The sequence below is a fragment of the Ischnura elegans genome, chromosome 10 (genome assembly GCF_921293095.1).
Source record: "Ischnura elegans chromosome 10, ioIscEleg1.1, whole genome shotgun sequence".
NCBI classification, from domain to species: domain Eukaryota; kingdom Metazoa; phylum Arthropoda; class Insecta; order Odonata; family Coenagrionidae; genus Ischnura; species Ischnura elegans.
The window spans coordinates 22,921,876-22,936,223 of NC_060255.1; the positions used below are offsets into that span (position 1 = coordinate 22,921,876).

The 14,348-nt window shown below is 38.5% G+C and overlaps 1 protein-coding gene across 1 annotated transcript; it reads right to left on the reverse strand.

Moving 5' to 3' along the window:
- Window positions 1-1,702: 1,702 nt before the first annotated feature.
- Window positions 1,703-14,299, reverse strand: LOC124166840 (sphingomyelin phosphodiesterase 5-like). Its single transcript, XM_046544539.1, has 5 exons — window positions 13,093-14,299; window positions 12,873-12,985; window positions 4,758-4,974; window positions 3,084-3,292; window positions 1,703-2,658 (listed from the first exon to the last, which is right to left on the reverse strand). The coding sequence occupies exons 1-5, from the start codon at window positions 13,787-13,789 to the stop codon at window positions 2,449-2,451; spliced, it is 1,446 nt and encodes a 481-aa protein (XP_046400495.1). The 5' UTR covers window positions 13,790-14,299; the 3' UTR covers window positions 1,703-2,448.
- Between the last annotated feature and the right edge of the window lie 49 nt (window positions 14,300-14,348).

Consider the following 14,348-nt stretch of genomic DNA (forward strand, 5'->3'; position numbering starts at 1 on the left):
CTACAAGCAGCCAATTCAAATACACCTTTTCCATACCTCTCACTCCTGACTTGAGCATAATCATCAATATTAATTGTTGAATAGAATAAAAGTTGGTCCAAAGATTTAACCCTTTCGAGCAGTGGCGGCTGGTGGTAATTTATCTAGGGTGTGCATTAGAGCAGATATAGGATGATTTAATTATATTATGTTAATCCTAATCCATGAGCGTCATATTTCGTCGTAATAGAATACATAGCAAGCAAAACATATCACTGGTACACTCTACCCTTAAAATTACATGAACAGAAATAATATTAGCATGTATGAAAATAATTATTCTCAACACACCTTTACAAGTGACGGTAGTTGAAATTCATTCTCTTTTCCTTACACCCTATGAGGAAGTAGTGTAGAAAACGGCTATACAGATGGCTCTGTAGACGGACTAGGATCCTGGGCGCAGGTAGTGTAGGTGGCGGCTACACCACTACACTACCTGCTAGTCAATCACCAAAAACATGCGCATTCGCATGGTTTTGAGTCTGCTCCCATCGCCCCTTTGAACAGCACATACCCCCCGCTTACCTCGTCCCGCCAGAGCTCCCTCAAGCGATTGCACAGACCGAAAATGCGCCCGGCATGATGCCACGGGATCGCACACTTGTAGAGCGGTGAATTCGAAAAGGAGATAGCTGTAGCGTTCGGAGTCTAATGTTTCTTGCATATGCAGACAGTACTTTTATCCTTCGCGTTGCAAAGGAATAGTTTTCTTTTATAATTTATTCATCTTTGGGTGTGCACTTGCTAACATGCGTATACGCACGCGCCGCTACTGCTTTCGAGACGGTGGAGTCTCGCCTTAGCATGACTGCTGTGCTGAGCCCCAAGAAACTCTTCTGCCCCTTCTGTACGGAGCATTTTGCAGGACATTCGTTAAGAGGAGTCTTACTGATAATCAGGCACTCTCAGCACCAACCTTTTTCAAACCTTCCTGGCAAGGACTCCACATTATCTCAGACTCCAAGGGTATAGTTGGGCTCCCTCCTTGGTTTATAACCTTACCAGCGGCATTGGTATGCTATCAATTATGCTTCGTTTATACGAATTAGCTATATGGATAATTGTTGCTTGCACGTAAATTGCAGACTTTAACTTGAATTCATTTTATTCTGAGAATTGTCAAATTTAGAACGAAGGTCTACTGTCAATATTAACGCATTTTATGCAGCAACAATATCCATGTTGATGTTTATAGTGAAATCAAGATATATGTTAATATTTATCACAGAATTTCGTATAAAAATTCAATTCTTATAGTTTACATTTTTTGAGAAAGGAACAAATATTATTTCGAAAACTGACTGAATGAAAAAATTGAATCACTGCAGTCCCTTAAGGGGGAAGATTACCACAAAGAGGGGTAATACAAGACAAGGGGTCCGGGTATCTACTCCCGGATTTCGAGGGTACAGCCCAAGTCCCACTTTGTTGGGTCCCAAAACAAAGACTTCGCGAACCCATGACCATCATAAAAGGGGGAGAGCTAGGAAATGTATATTTTCGGCATTTGATCGCTTGCGTAGAAAAATCTCCGGCAAAAATTTGCTGCTTTCATCTCCATGGTCAAGAAACGTCCTGCCGCATATTTTCGTCTTTAGTCGGGAAAAGGGTTAAAAGAGTAAAAATGCAGAAAAAGTTAAAACAAGAAAACAATGAGGAGTAGCATAAAGAAACATAAACTCTTTATTGCAGAACAGATTCAATAAAAGTTTCATTGGTTCAATGTATGATAAAATATATGTAAATTAGATCAGTGAATACAGGAGCTATTTAGTGCAATGGTGCTACACCATCTTAAAACTGGTTTATACAACAGTAGTTGCCAATTCTCATAAATAAATAAGAACAACCCTTAGTCAATTCCCACAATAGGAGTTAGACTTAGCAACATGAGAAATCTGTGTCTCCGCACCATGTCCACTATAAAAATATATTTCCACATTCAAACATCAAATGCGTAAACGAGTTCACCAAGTGAACACTTAATCTTCATCAGCATTAGTGGATGTTAACATTGATATGTGAAAACACAAGCATTAATTTACACATCCTCATCTAGACAGCACTTGACTGAGCAAAATGTACTATTTTATCCAGTACAATTTGGAAAAAATATTAACACAACAAGGAAAAAAATATACATCACTAACCTTCAGTGTATTTATCACAAATTACTTTCGTATATATCAATTTTGGAATATTATGTAGCTCATACTCTTCTGTTAATTGCAGGATGGAAAGTATAGCCAAAACATTTAATCAACACAGAATTAGGAAAATACCCAGTGAGTAACAAGAATATGTATTAACAAAGAGATAGAAATTCTCAACAATGTTGTAGTGATTCTTGTTGAAAGAATTTTAAACTGCAAATCATATACAACTGTACCACAACAAAAACACCTGTCACTGTTCCGTTTGGATTGTCATACACACAGGAAGATGGTCAGTTAAATGAGTAAGAGCAGTCACGAACCCATACCCCAAAGTTTTAGTTTTGGTGGATTTGTGCATTATTATTTTATCTACCCGACGCATGCCTCCATAAGGTTGCGGTTTTACTCTCCCAGCCCAATCTGGCTGAACTACAGCAGTCATTAAACTAGGCCTATGAATCTGAGAACAAAAAAAGAGAGCAAATAAATATATATCAAGGAACTACACATCTGAAAGCCTTAAAATTAATGGGAGGGAATTTCTGGCAATTTTAGTGCATCTAGATTTTGATCAGCTTGAAATTTCTTTTCCCTCGAGAAATTCTTATTAAAAATCAAAGAGCATGTATGTATAAATGAAAAGACTTCTATATTTGTAGACATTCAAATGTAGCAGAGCCAATGTACATGCACATTAACCACGTTACTTTGACAACATTCCGGGCACCGCAGTTCCTCAAATGGATAAAAAATGAATTGAATTTACAATTTAATTTCATTAAATTCAATTATTTTTAACAGATTATAATTTTTAAAATGTTTAATCCAGATAGAGATGTCTTTGACAGCTAAAAAGGCCATTTTGTATGATAAAATAAAACTAACCACAACATCAGCATCTAAAACATACAGTCTCCTCAAGGAATCATCAATTAAAGCCTCTTTGAAAAGCTCAGGAGTTGAGATATTTGGACTGAAAAGAGTCATTTGTCTTAGCTCAGTGCCAATTGACCAACTCTTGTCTTTTCCAGGTTTCTCAACACATGGATCAACGTATTCATCAAATATTGGGTGATTTTGAACATCTTCATCTCCTGAAAAGAAAAAAAAGATGTCAATATTATTTTTTTAAATAAGTGGCCATGGCCAGAGGTGCAAAAACCTCCTTAATCATGATTGGGGCATAGTCTTGCACTAGGAGGGAGGGAAGGGAATATGATTTCCCTTCCACCAAAGTTGAATAGGGTGGTTTCCTATTTTTTTTATCACCTAAATCGAAAGATTATTACTCCTGGAGAACATATTTCACGCTTTTAGATTTTTAAATGATGACATCTAATTTTTGCGGTTAAATGAAAAGTGAAAATTTTCAAGCGAGTGAAAATGCAACGGCTAAGTATGAATGCTGGGAAAAGCCCGTTTGACGTCTGACCGTTGCTAAGTGAGGCCACGTGGGTGCAAAGCTATGAACGCCGCTACGATGCAGGCTGCTTGCTGCCGCGCATGAAGGTAACTCTAATCTACTTGGTAATGGTAAACTCGGTAATGCCATTCTGCTAGCAGGTAGCGCTTGGCTTCAATAAGGATTATTATTCCCCTATCAAACGAAGGAAACTTTTCCACCATAGGCAATTTTAATAGGTGATTATTAAGAGATCTGTGCCTCGTGCATGCATTGCTAATCTCAGATGATGTAAAACTCCTATCTACTCCTTTAGTATCTAGGCCGCAGTGACGTCACGTGGAGTGGCATCGCATGGCTTCCAATCTGGCCTTTTTCAAATGAGGTTAAAATTGACTGTTAACATTTGTCTACACTGGGTTTTCTAAAACCAAATAATGTGTACATACATTATGAATACACTAATTGTGGGTAACGAGTCGCAATCAATGCCTTTCGTTTTCTTTGATGAAGGAAACTACCCTATTGTCCTAGACCATGCACGTGGGACAATGAAAATTTTTCCTTAACTCGGTTCCACAAAATGAAGAGGGGGATACTGCATTCACAGCAGGTTTACGAACGAGGCAACTACGAGGCGTGGTACCTGACAGTGTAGTTTCCGATGTCAAGCAGTGGTTTTGAAGCATTCGTGCAAACCACTTTTGTGTATCCGTGATCATACAGCCACAGATTTGTGGTTTTTGAAAACAGGCCTTACATGGAGCATTAATAATACAAGTACAACCATGTTATTGCAGCTAAAAAGATCGCGAACTGGCAAAGAAAGCTCTCAATGAGTTCGGGAAGCACTCTAACTCTCTAGCACTCTACAGAATAACGGCATAACTAATACTATATTATTTGTTTTACGTAAATTATGAACATTACAAGACATTAACGTGAAAGTTTGGGCTATCCGTGTTTCCTGATTCGTGCCGTCTCTCCCCATCATTAGCCCAGATAATCGGGAGTGTACTGTATTTACACAACACATTCATAAAAATGAAGGAATTCTTAGGTACGACAATACCTGGTCATCACTAAATGCAGAGGACCTTCAGCAATCCTAAAGTAAAGTGTAAGTAAGCCTTCAGCAACTCTAAAAGTATAGCTACCTGGAGATATGTTATCTGCATTGAAGTCACCACACACAATGTCGAATTTGACAATATCACCAGTGTGCAAATTCTTCTCCTTGAAATTTTCTATAAATTCCAAAGCCTCAGATAGTTGTGAATAAATGACAGCATCAAACCCTTGAAAGGCTTGGGTATGTAGGTTGGCAATGATTCCCACATGACGATCTCCATTTTGACAGTAATTTAGGAGGACCTGAAACAAATATGATGCCAAAAATAAATGCATATGAAAGTAATTCTCACATAGGAATTTGATAGTGACATAATACTGTAAATGTATGGTATCATAAATAACATCATATATTATAATAAATTTTATGAGTTAATGCAGAATCAAAATTTTCTTCACAAACATTACAAAAGTAAAAGAAAAGGCGTGTACATGAATTGCCATGAGAAAAAATTCTCCTGGACTGGGTTTTGAATAATGGACGTTTGGCTTTTCCGGATCACTGTGCAGATTACTACACCATCCAAGTTCCTAATTTCCAATGGGAATTGTACCAAGGCTCATGATACTAGAAGTTAGCCCCTTGTGGTCCATCAAGGATGGCAATGAAATAACACTAACTAAAGTTCTAGCCCAGTTTTGTTGCTGCCAACCGGTTGCGGCTTGAAGTCATTTCTCCCTTTCATTGCCATCCTTGATAGACTGCAAGGGCCTAGCATATAGTAACATTTGCCTCGGAACAATTACCATTGGAAATCATGAACTTGGATAGCGCACTAATCTGCGCAGTAGTCTGGAGAGCCAAAGATCCTTGGTTCGATTCCTGGTCCAGGGAATTTTTCCTCATGGCAATTCATACATATTTCACAACCGTTCACGAGGCAGGTTTCCAAATATTACGCTAACGACCTGCCTACGCAGACCATTAACATAAATAAGTGAATGCCCCATACCTCTCCTCAACCCAATCTACTTTCCTTGAACATTCAGAGGATAGAGAATGGCATGGAGATACCAGGACCTCATCTCCATACCCTGGGAATATGCCACAGGAGCTGTTGCCACCCTTGTCTCATCCCCCTTCTCTTACCCTAGTATCCCCCTCCAAATTCCATCTTATCAGTAGACTTGGACAGAGAGAAAAGAGCTTGGACACAATAAAAAATGATGTGAAAGCATCGAAACACATGACTTCAATGGCAGTGCATTTGTTTTTTAATCCTATTTATTCAGTGCAGAAACCAAAAATTACCATAATTTCTTCCATCAAGTCAATTTTTTTGCAAATTGAAAATTATGCACTATTTATAAAACATGTGAGGTCAACGAATACTCAAATTCCAAGTCCGCCTCGGTGGTGGTGGGGATAAGTCCTCGTCTACCAAACCAAAGGTCGCGTCGAGTCCCTCCTGGATAGGTTGCCCCTGCCAGGACATGGGTGTGTGAGATTGTCTGTTGTTTATTGTTTAAAACTCCTGATGTAAAAGGCCTTATTGTGCTCTTTTCGGGGGTAATTGTATAAATAAATTGTGCTTGTTATTAATTATTAATTCACGCTTTATCTTATTTATATTTTCTTTCTTAACCCATTTATGCCTAGTGTTCCATTTTTGGAACACCTGACGCGACTTTCTAATTTACTGACTACGACTCATTGCACACCGATATGTCATGGTTTTTCTTTCTATCCCTCTTTATAAAGGTATATTGCACTACGGGGTGCAAAGAATTAGTCAGTTTTGCCAACCCATCGCAGTCAGTGTGTTGAGAAATATCAGTCATTTTTTTCAAGGCAGTTTTTCCGTGACCATCTCTAATGTTATATTAATAACTATTTGCCATTACGCCCAAATGTTGCAAATTTTTCCCTGCATGTTCAGTAGTAGTTAACCTACAGTGCTTCGTAAAGAAATTTTTGAAACAACGTATTTTGTTTTAGTTATAAGCTTTTATTTAACAGTGTTCGATTTTTGGAACACTAGGCAAATCCACTACTATTATGCGTACATTCAGGCGCACTGAAATATTCACTTTAATTTTAAATCAAGTAAGTAGTTAGATGTGGAACAATAATAATCTTCCCAGTTCATTGCTGCGCGCTTCTTCTCATCTCATTCATGGTTCTTCTGACGAGAACTTTTACCTTTTTCTGATACCGGATGGTGATACTACTGAAAATGGCAGTGCATCGGCTTCTGCTTCGCCTCAACCTCTTCTTGCTCAAAGAAAAAAGTAACCAAAGTTGTGCGCAAATGGAAGAAAGCCGATCTGACTGCCCAGTCAGTAGGAGGTAGAGTTTCAGAAGACAAATCACGAGAATGAAAACCCCTACAGAATATTTAGAACTCTTTCTGGATATTGAAGTGAACTTTGAACTGACTTTCGGTATTGTTTGGGGATAATTTTCCTGAGTGGTTACGTCTCTCTTCCGAGACGATGCATGCTTTGGGAGCAAAGATTCGCATAATTCTCTAGTTAGTGGTGCAATGAGACGTGACACAATATTTGAAACAATATTTTCAAATTTGCATTTTGCTGGCAATTGTAACTTGAACCACACGGACAAGTTTTCCAAGGTGCGACCTCTAACTGAGCGTCTGAATGACAGATCTATGAAATTTGCACCAAATGAAATACATATACTTCAGCTTTGATGAAGCCATGATTCCCTATTTCGGTCGCGACGGGTGCAAGCAGCTCATTCGGGGTAAGGCTATTCGGTTTGGGTATAAACTCTGGTGCGTCTAGGCTACATTTGCTGGTTTCAGCCTTATCAAGGAAAAAAACCCAAACACTCAATACCATTAATATGGTGTAGGTGCTTCAATTGTTCTGCAATTCACTTAGGCACTAACAACGCAGCATCCCGGTAAATACCATTTGGTGTTCGACAACTTGTTTACAAGCATTGCACTCCTTGATAAACTTCATTCAATTGGCGACCAAGCAACTGGCATAGCGAGAAAAGATTGCGTAGACAAACCTCCTTTACTATCTGATGCTACCCTAAATAAAAAAAGATTGGAGCACATTCGATTACCGAATTGGTGGAAAAGGCAATATTGTTTGTAGATGAAATGATATAAGTGTTGTAATTGTTGCATCTTCTGGTGCCGCTGTCAATCCTTTGCAACAGTAGGTCGTTATTCTCAAAAGCAGTAAAAAAGATACAAGTTACACTGCCAAATTCAATCAAACTCTATAATCAGTATATGGGAGGATTGGACCGAGCTGATGAAAATATTGACAAGTATCAAGCATCAAACCGTGGAAAGAAATGGTACTCAACCGTGGTGGCTCAAGAAATGGTCTTCCGGTTATTCTGCTTTTAGCTGGCTTTACAAAATGCTTGGCAATTGCATAAAATAAATTATGTGAAGCCAATGGATCTTCTTAAATTTTGTCACCGTGTGACCTGTCACTGTATGGAGACATACGGTAATTCTGCTGAGCCTGGTGGGAAAGGGAGATCATGAAATCTATTATGAATCGTAAACTTGACTCACGACATGACGGCATGAATCATTAGAATGTAAAGCAGGGAAAGCAAGCTCGCTATGTCAAATGCCACAAAAATACCTCTTTTCAATGTAAAAATGACAATGTATCCTTGTATGTTAAGTGTTCACCTGGATATCATTCTTAATAAAGAGTTAATAAAAGTCTGAATCAAATTTTTGCATGAGTACGTCATAGTAGTGGATTTGCCTAGTGTTCCATTTTTGGAACACCTCATAATTAATAATTGGCAAGAGATACATTGTTTTTTCTTTCGAATATTGTTTTCATACGTATTTTAATCGAAAATATGTAAAAATCAGGGTGAAATTCGCATTTTTCAAACCTTCGGCATAAATGGGTTGAAAGTAAATGATGGAAAAGTCAGGAAAGAAGGGGTGAGGTTCATTGATCCGTTAACCCTGACACTGTTGTCCACTCTCCAGAAACCTACCCATCATATGTGGCTCAAGTGCTGAGCACACGGAAGGGAGAAAGAAAAGGTACGTTCACAGCACCCTGCCTTGCGAGTATACCAGGTACCTTCATAGCAGTGAAAGGGTTAATTTCTAATAAAATTTAGTGTAAAATAGTATGCTAGTGCACTTTTAATGCTTATTTTTTTCCTTTTTAATGCCAAAGAAAACCATTCCATATTTTTATCTTCTGTTCGTGATAAATGTTTAATATAATTAAAATGTCATAGATTTTTGTTCCAAAGGTCATAGGTCAGTGGTTCAATATCTGTCCATGGGAAGTTTTTCTCTTGGCAATTTCATATTTTTGTGGTATTACATTTTGTGGCAATAAGCTGGAGGTTATTTCTAGCTGCATGAAGTGGTGCTGAAGAAAAGCCTTCGCATGCTAAACTTGAAAGATTTTAATCCCATATGCTTGTGTATTTCATCACCCAAGGCTAACAAGTATGTATGTCAATCTGTTTGAGTATTCCCTAATATTATTATTATTAATGCCGATTAAGGTAGGTTTCCATGGAGTTCTTAAGAAGATCTCCTGGAGCCTCCCCTTCCATCATGCACTTCCCTCTTAAATTCACAATAAGACCTACTCCCTTTCATTATATCTAAAAATCCTATTCTTTTCCTTCCTCTCCCTTCTTTACCTAACATTCTACCTGATTTGTGAATGAAAAACTTTGCTGTTTCTACAATTTGGAACTTTATTTTCCTGACTAGTTTCGATACACTGTATCATATTCATAGGACTAGCAGTACAAGTAGCGTTGCTGTGGGTTATATACCAAAAAAGGGGGGGGCAAAGAGTGGAAGGGGAGGGGAAAGGGGTGGAGAGGAGATGTCTGTAGAGCGCTACATTGTTGCACTTCGCGTAGGAGGGGGGGGGGGAGGAAAGGGAACGTACTTAGGGAAGGCAGCGTGGGTTAGCGTCATGGGGATTATTTTTCGGGTGCAACATTCTACCCTCTAATACTGTTTTCAACATCCCCTCCCTCCTAAGTGCTCGCTCCATCCATACCTTCTGTCACCTCCGTAACTCATCTAAAAGCTGCCTATCCTCACCTACCATGTCCAACACTTCATCGTTCCTTCTCATCTTCAACCACTTCACCTTCCCCATTCTTCGCCACACCCACATCTTGAATGTCTCCAATCTTCTCTCGTCCTCCTTCCTTAGTGTCCACGTTTCTGTACCGTAAAGCGCTACACTCAAGATCAGACTCTTCCCTAACCTTTTTTTTTTTAATTCTTACATAGCAAACCTCTCAGAAGCTCCTTCATGTTCATGAAAGCCTCCTTTGCTGATTCAAATCTCTTCCTAATGTCCTTACCACTGTATCTGTCTTCCTCTAACATACTGCCCAAATAGTTGAACTTACTTACTCTTACTCCTGTGGCCATTGTAAACCTAAGTGGTCTTTGGCCTCACCAACCATGCGCCTCCATGCACTTCTGTCTTCTGCCTGCTCTATGTCTGCTCCCATTCTTCTCAAGTCCTTCGTCACCTCGTCAATCCATCGCATCCTAGGTCTTCCTAGCGGTCTCCTACCCTCTTGCTTGCCTCTTAACACTTGTCTTATCATTTCTGCGTTGAATGTGGCCCAGCCACCTCAACCTCCTACTTTTTACTACGCCCACAATATCTGGCTCCCTATACAATTCTTTCAATTCTCTATTCTTCCTTATCCTCCATGTATCTCCTTCTTTTATCAGTCCAAAAATCCTTCTCAATATATTATTTTCGAAAGTACTGAGGCTCTTCTAATAAGTTCAAATAGTTGAACTGCTCAAGTTTTTCACCACTCTACTTTATCTTTAGTCTCGCTTATGGAGCTTTACAAAATCGCATAACCTTGGTCTTCTTGTGATTAAAAAAAGCAACAGAATCACCTTATATATATTTTGTTAGGGGGTATTTTAAGCATATATTTCTCCATTATGTCCTCAATGATCCAATGGCCTAGATGTCCTCAACTTCTACACCCTTCATGTTTAGAAGAAATAAAAACCTTAATGTTTCATTGTTTAATATTTTTCTGCTAAAATTAATTGGTTTGGGGGGGGGGGGGACACGCACCCCTAGCTACACCACTGCTTTGACACATATATTGTGATCAGAATCAAATGAAACTGCTTATTACTTATTCATTGGGCTCTTTGACCAATTTTTCTTATTTTCGATAGTAATAGAACTTGAAAAATAAATGGGTAGTCCTGCATTTTTCTGCTTTTAGATCCATCACCTCCAGCTTGAGCTATTCACAGAGAATCAACAGCCTTCACCCTTCAGCACATAAGATGACATATCACGTGCTTATGCTGAATAGGTCATTTCTTTTCGGCAACTCCTTAATCTTGTGCATTAGCCTCTGGTGATGTATTATTGTTTATCATTGTCCGGTATTTGTTGTTTACACTCATGTGAATGATTCCTTCACCCTATGATCAAGGTAAAGAGTGGCTAAAAAAAAATAAAATCAACAATTCATGAAAAGTGGGCAGCAATTTTTTTAATTTTGAAAGGCTGCATTGGGTAACATTTTTTGTCAATGTAACTTATCTTTCCTTTCCATCTATAGAATTCTTTACATGAATTATGATTTCTGCTCTGAGGTAATGACCTCATTCATCAGCATTGGTCAATGACAGCAAAAGCTTTATTGCAAACAAGGACCTCATGCAACGGCCCTCAAAAGCTATCTTTCACAAACACAAATTCTCTCTCCGCAATTCATCATATCTAAATACACACCATGCTTCTATACAGCAATGCGGCATAAACAATGACAGCAGGAGAGAAGTTAAGGGTGGAAGCAATGGATATGCGCTGCTGCAGAAGAGTGATGATGATGACTTGAGTTAGATAATGAGGAAGTCATAAAATGAGCAGGAGAAAAGAGAAGTGTAACGAAAATCCTGGGAAGAAAAACAAGGCAACCTAATCCGGAAAAATTATTACACCACATGGCCTGATGAAGACGAATAGCACAGAAAGATCTTGTATAAAACAGTTTTTGTTTTTTCCCGGCAAACAATTGCAGTTAAGTTTTCTCAGGTTTTGCACCGGGTCAGTTTCTCCATATCTCCTTACGCTGTTTCGACGAACAACTCGCCCATCGTCATCAAGGATTCAGGAATCCAAAGATTGTATCCAATCATAAGATTGCATATTGTATAATACAATAATCAAGAGATCAGGTATGTAAAGGAACAAAAACATGAAAAGATTTAGGTATGCATACTATTTATCTTCAAAATTACTGGATATTAATTTGATTGTTCAATAATCACTGTTATTGTTGCATAGCAGGTTGCTACTTGAGGGGTACCAAGAATTTAAAGATTAATCTACATCTAGTTTACATACACTTAAAGGGAAAATATTGCAAACTTATCACTTTAATAACAAGCAGAGGTTCTCTCATGAGAATTTTCCAATTAAAATTTTTACATATTATGTTACCATGAGGTGGTGTCCATACAGATGGCTCACAGCCCATGCAACTGCCAAATGGCCTATGTGGCTGCCTACAAAGTGCGTTTAGCCATCTATGTAGTGGTTGTGGACAGTTTCACAGCCTGTGTATGCTGCCTACAGGGGCGCAGCTAGGAATTAAGGCTAGGAGGGGTTTTAGGCGCAACTAATACTGGGGTGTCTGGGGGTATGGAATACCCGCCATGGCAATCGGGAGGTGTGGGGGTTCTCCCCAGAAACAAATTAAGATTAATGGTGAGTTTAATGGCTTTCTGAGGGATATTTTATAAATCTTTACACTATTTTATAAGTAATATTAATGCAATTAAGTAAAATGGATTTAACTTAAAAATTTCTCTGAGCTCTGAGGGGGTTTTAACACACCAAAACCCCCCCTCCCTGCAGCACCGGCTGCTTACACAGGTGGCGTAGTCTATAGGCTTCACCCTCGCAGCCACATAAACGGACTGTATAGTAATTAAGAATAACCTGGCGAGCAACTTGCTATTATGGAACCAAAAATAAAATTTCCCCTTCATGCCATTGCTGTCTGCAGTCATTATTTTTGCCAGCCAGCAGCCATCACCAATTTCAAACAACAAGACCTAAGGTGCAGTGCAAATGACACAAAGTCAGACTATCCATACTTTGAGTCAACAAAAACCTTTAAGGAAAGCAATAGGATTACTTACTTTGACACAAAGAACTCCAAGAGAAGTAAATTTGGCATGATTTGTTCTGAATGAAAATGGTTTGAATTCTGCTTCTAGTATAGGCATCTTACTTGCAAACATTAACCCACTTCCTACAATAAAAGAATGTTAAGGTCAAATAGTATCTCAAAAAATAATATGAAATAAAGTAATCGGATGGGCAAGGTACCTATATAAGCATTCTTATCAATATAGATACCTAGTAAACAAAGATTGCTCTTGAAACTATACTCTCCAACATCATAAATAAAATATCCATATTGGCTGGATAAATGATTCAACAATACTGAAGCATGGAACCTTTCCCAAACCTCTTGCAAGCATAGGAAGTCAACGGATGGGAATTCAGTGAAAATGAAATCCCTTCTTCCCACCTCTTTCTTCTCCACCATCAAATTTGAGAGATATTTCCCATTGTGATTGGTGAGTTTCTCTCCAATTTTCCCACACCTCTTAAATCCAGATGTGTTATGATTGAGCTTATTTAAGAAATCGGGTCCCAATAGGACGTTTGCTGAGGCAAAAGTAAAAATGTGACCATTATCCTTAACATCATCCATGCATTTTGAGGATGACCGCTTTCTACCTTCACTCCACTCGTATTCTTCCGCTATACAGTAAGAATAAGCCTCCTTCTCTGTAAACGTACACAGCCATATCCAAATGAGGGCTCCTAATACCCCCATAGGGAGTAACAAGCATGTCAAAGCGGCAAAAAAAGGTCCAAGCACAAAATATTGGATTAACTTCTTTTGAGGATAAAGCTTTTCGATGATATTTGAAATGTAGCAAGCCAAAAATAAGCTAACTGCGGTTACCCAAGGGAAAAGTAAGGCGTAGGCAATGGTATCCAACACCTTGAGGTAAGAATTCGAGTATCTTTGAGACCGATGCATTCTGTGAATAATTTATGACCACATAACAATAACTAATCATTTACAGCAACCATATCACGAAACAAAACCACTGAACTCGTGAATATAGGAGTCCACATCAGAATAGGAAAATATAGTTAACCGTCAGCAAATATAATCACAGGCATACAATAAGATACTAAAAGCCCAAAGATATAAACTGGCTCCACTACAAACGTCATTTCTTCAAACATTGCTTTACATTTTCCGTGAATGGAAACATTATACTACTAAAAAAGTATTTCACAGCGCATTTCTAAAACTTTCTTCGATGCCTCTACTGACTTGCGTCTTTTCAAAAAACTAACGAGAAAAAACCTCATTCCCCTAAAAGACAAGTTTCTTTTGTGGTTATCAAAGTGGCAAATTTCTATCAAATTGGATAAAATTAATGAGGTTTCTTATGACGCGTGACAGATGCCTAATCACCGATCGCCGTGGTTCACTGATGAGCAAACATCCCAAAATAACTGGTTGCGCTCCCGAATTCAAATAATGCGCCTTTACTCCATCTTTTGTCCGCAATCTCGTAATTTGCAAG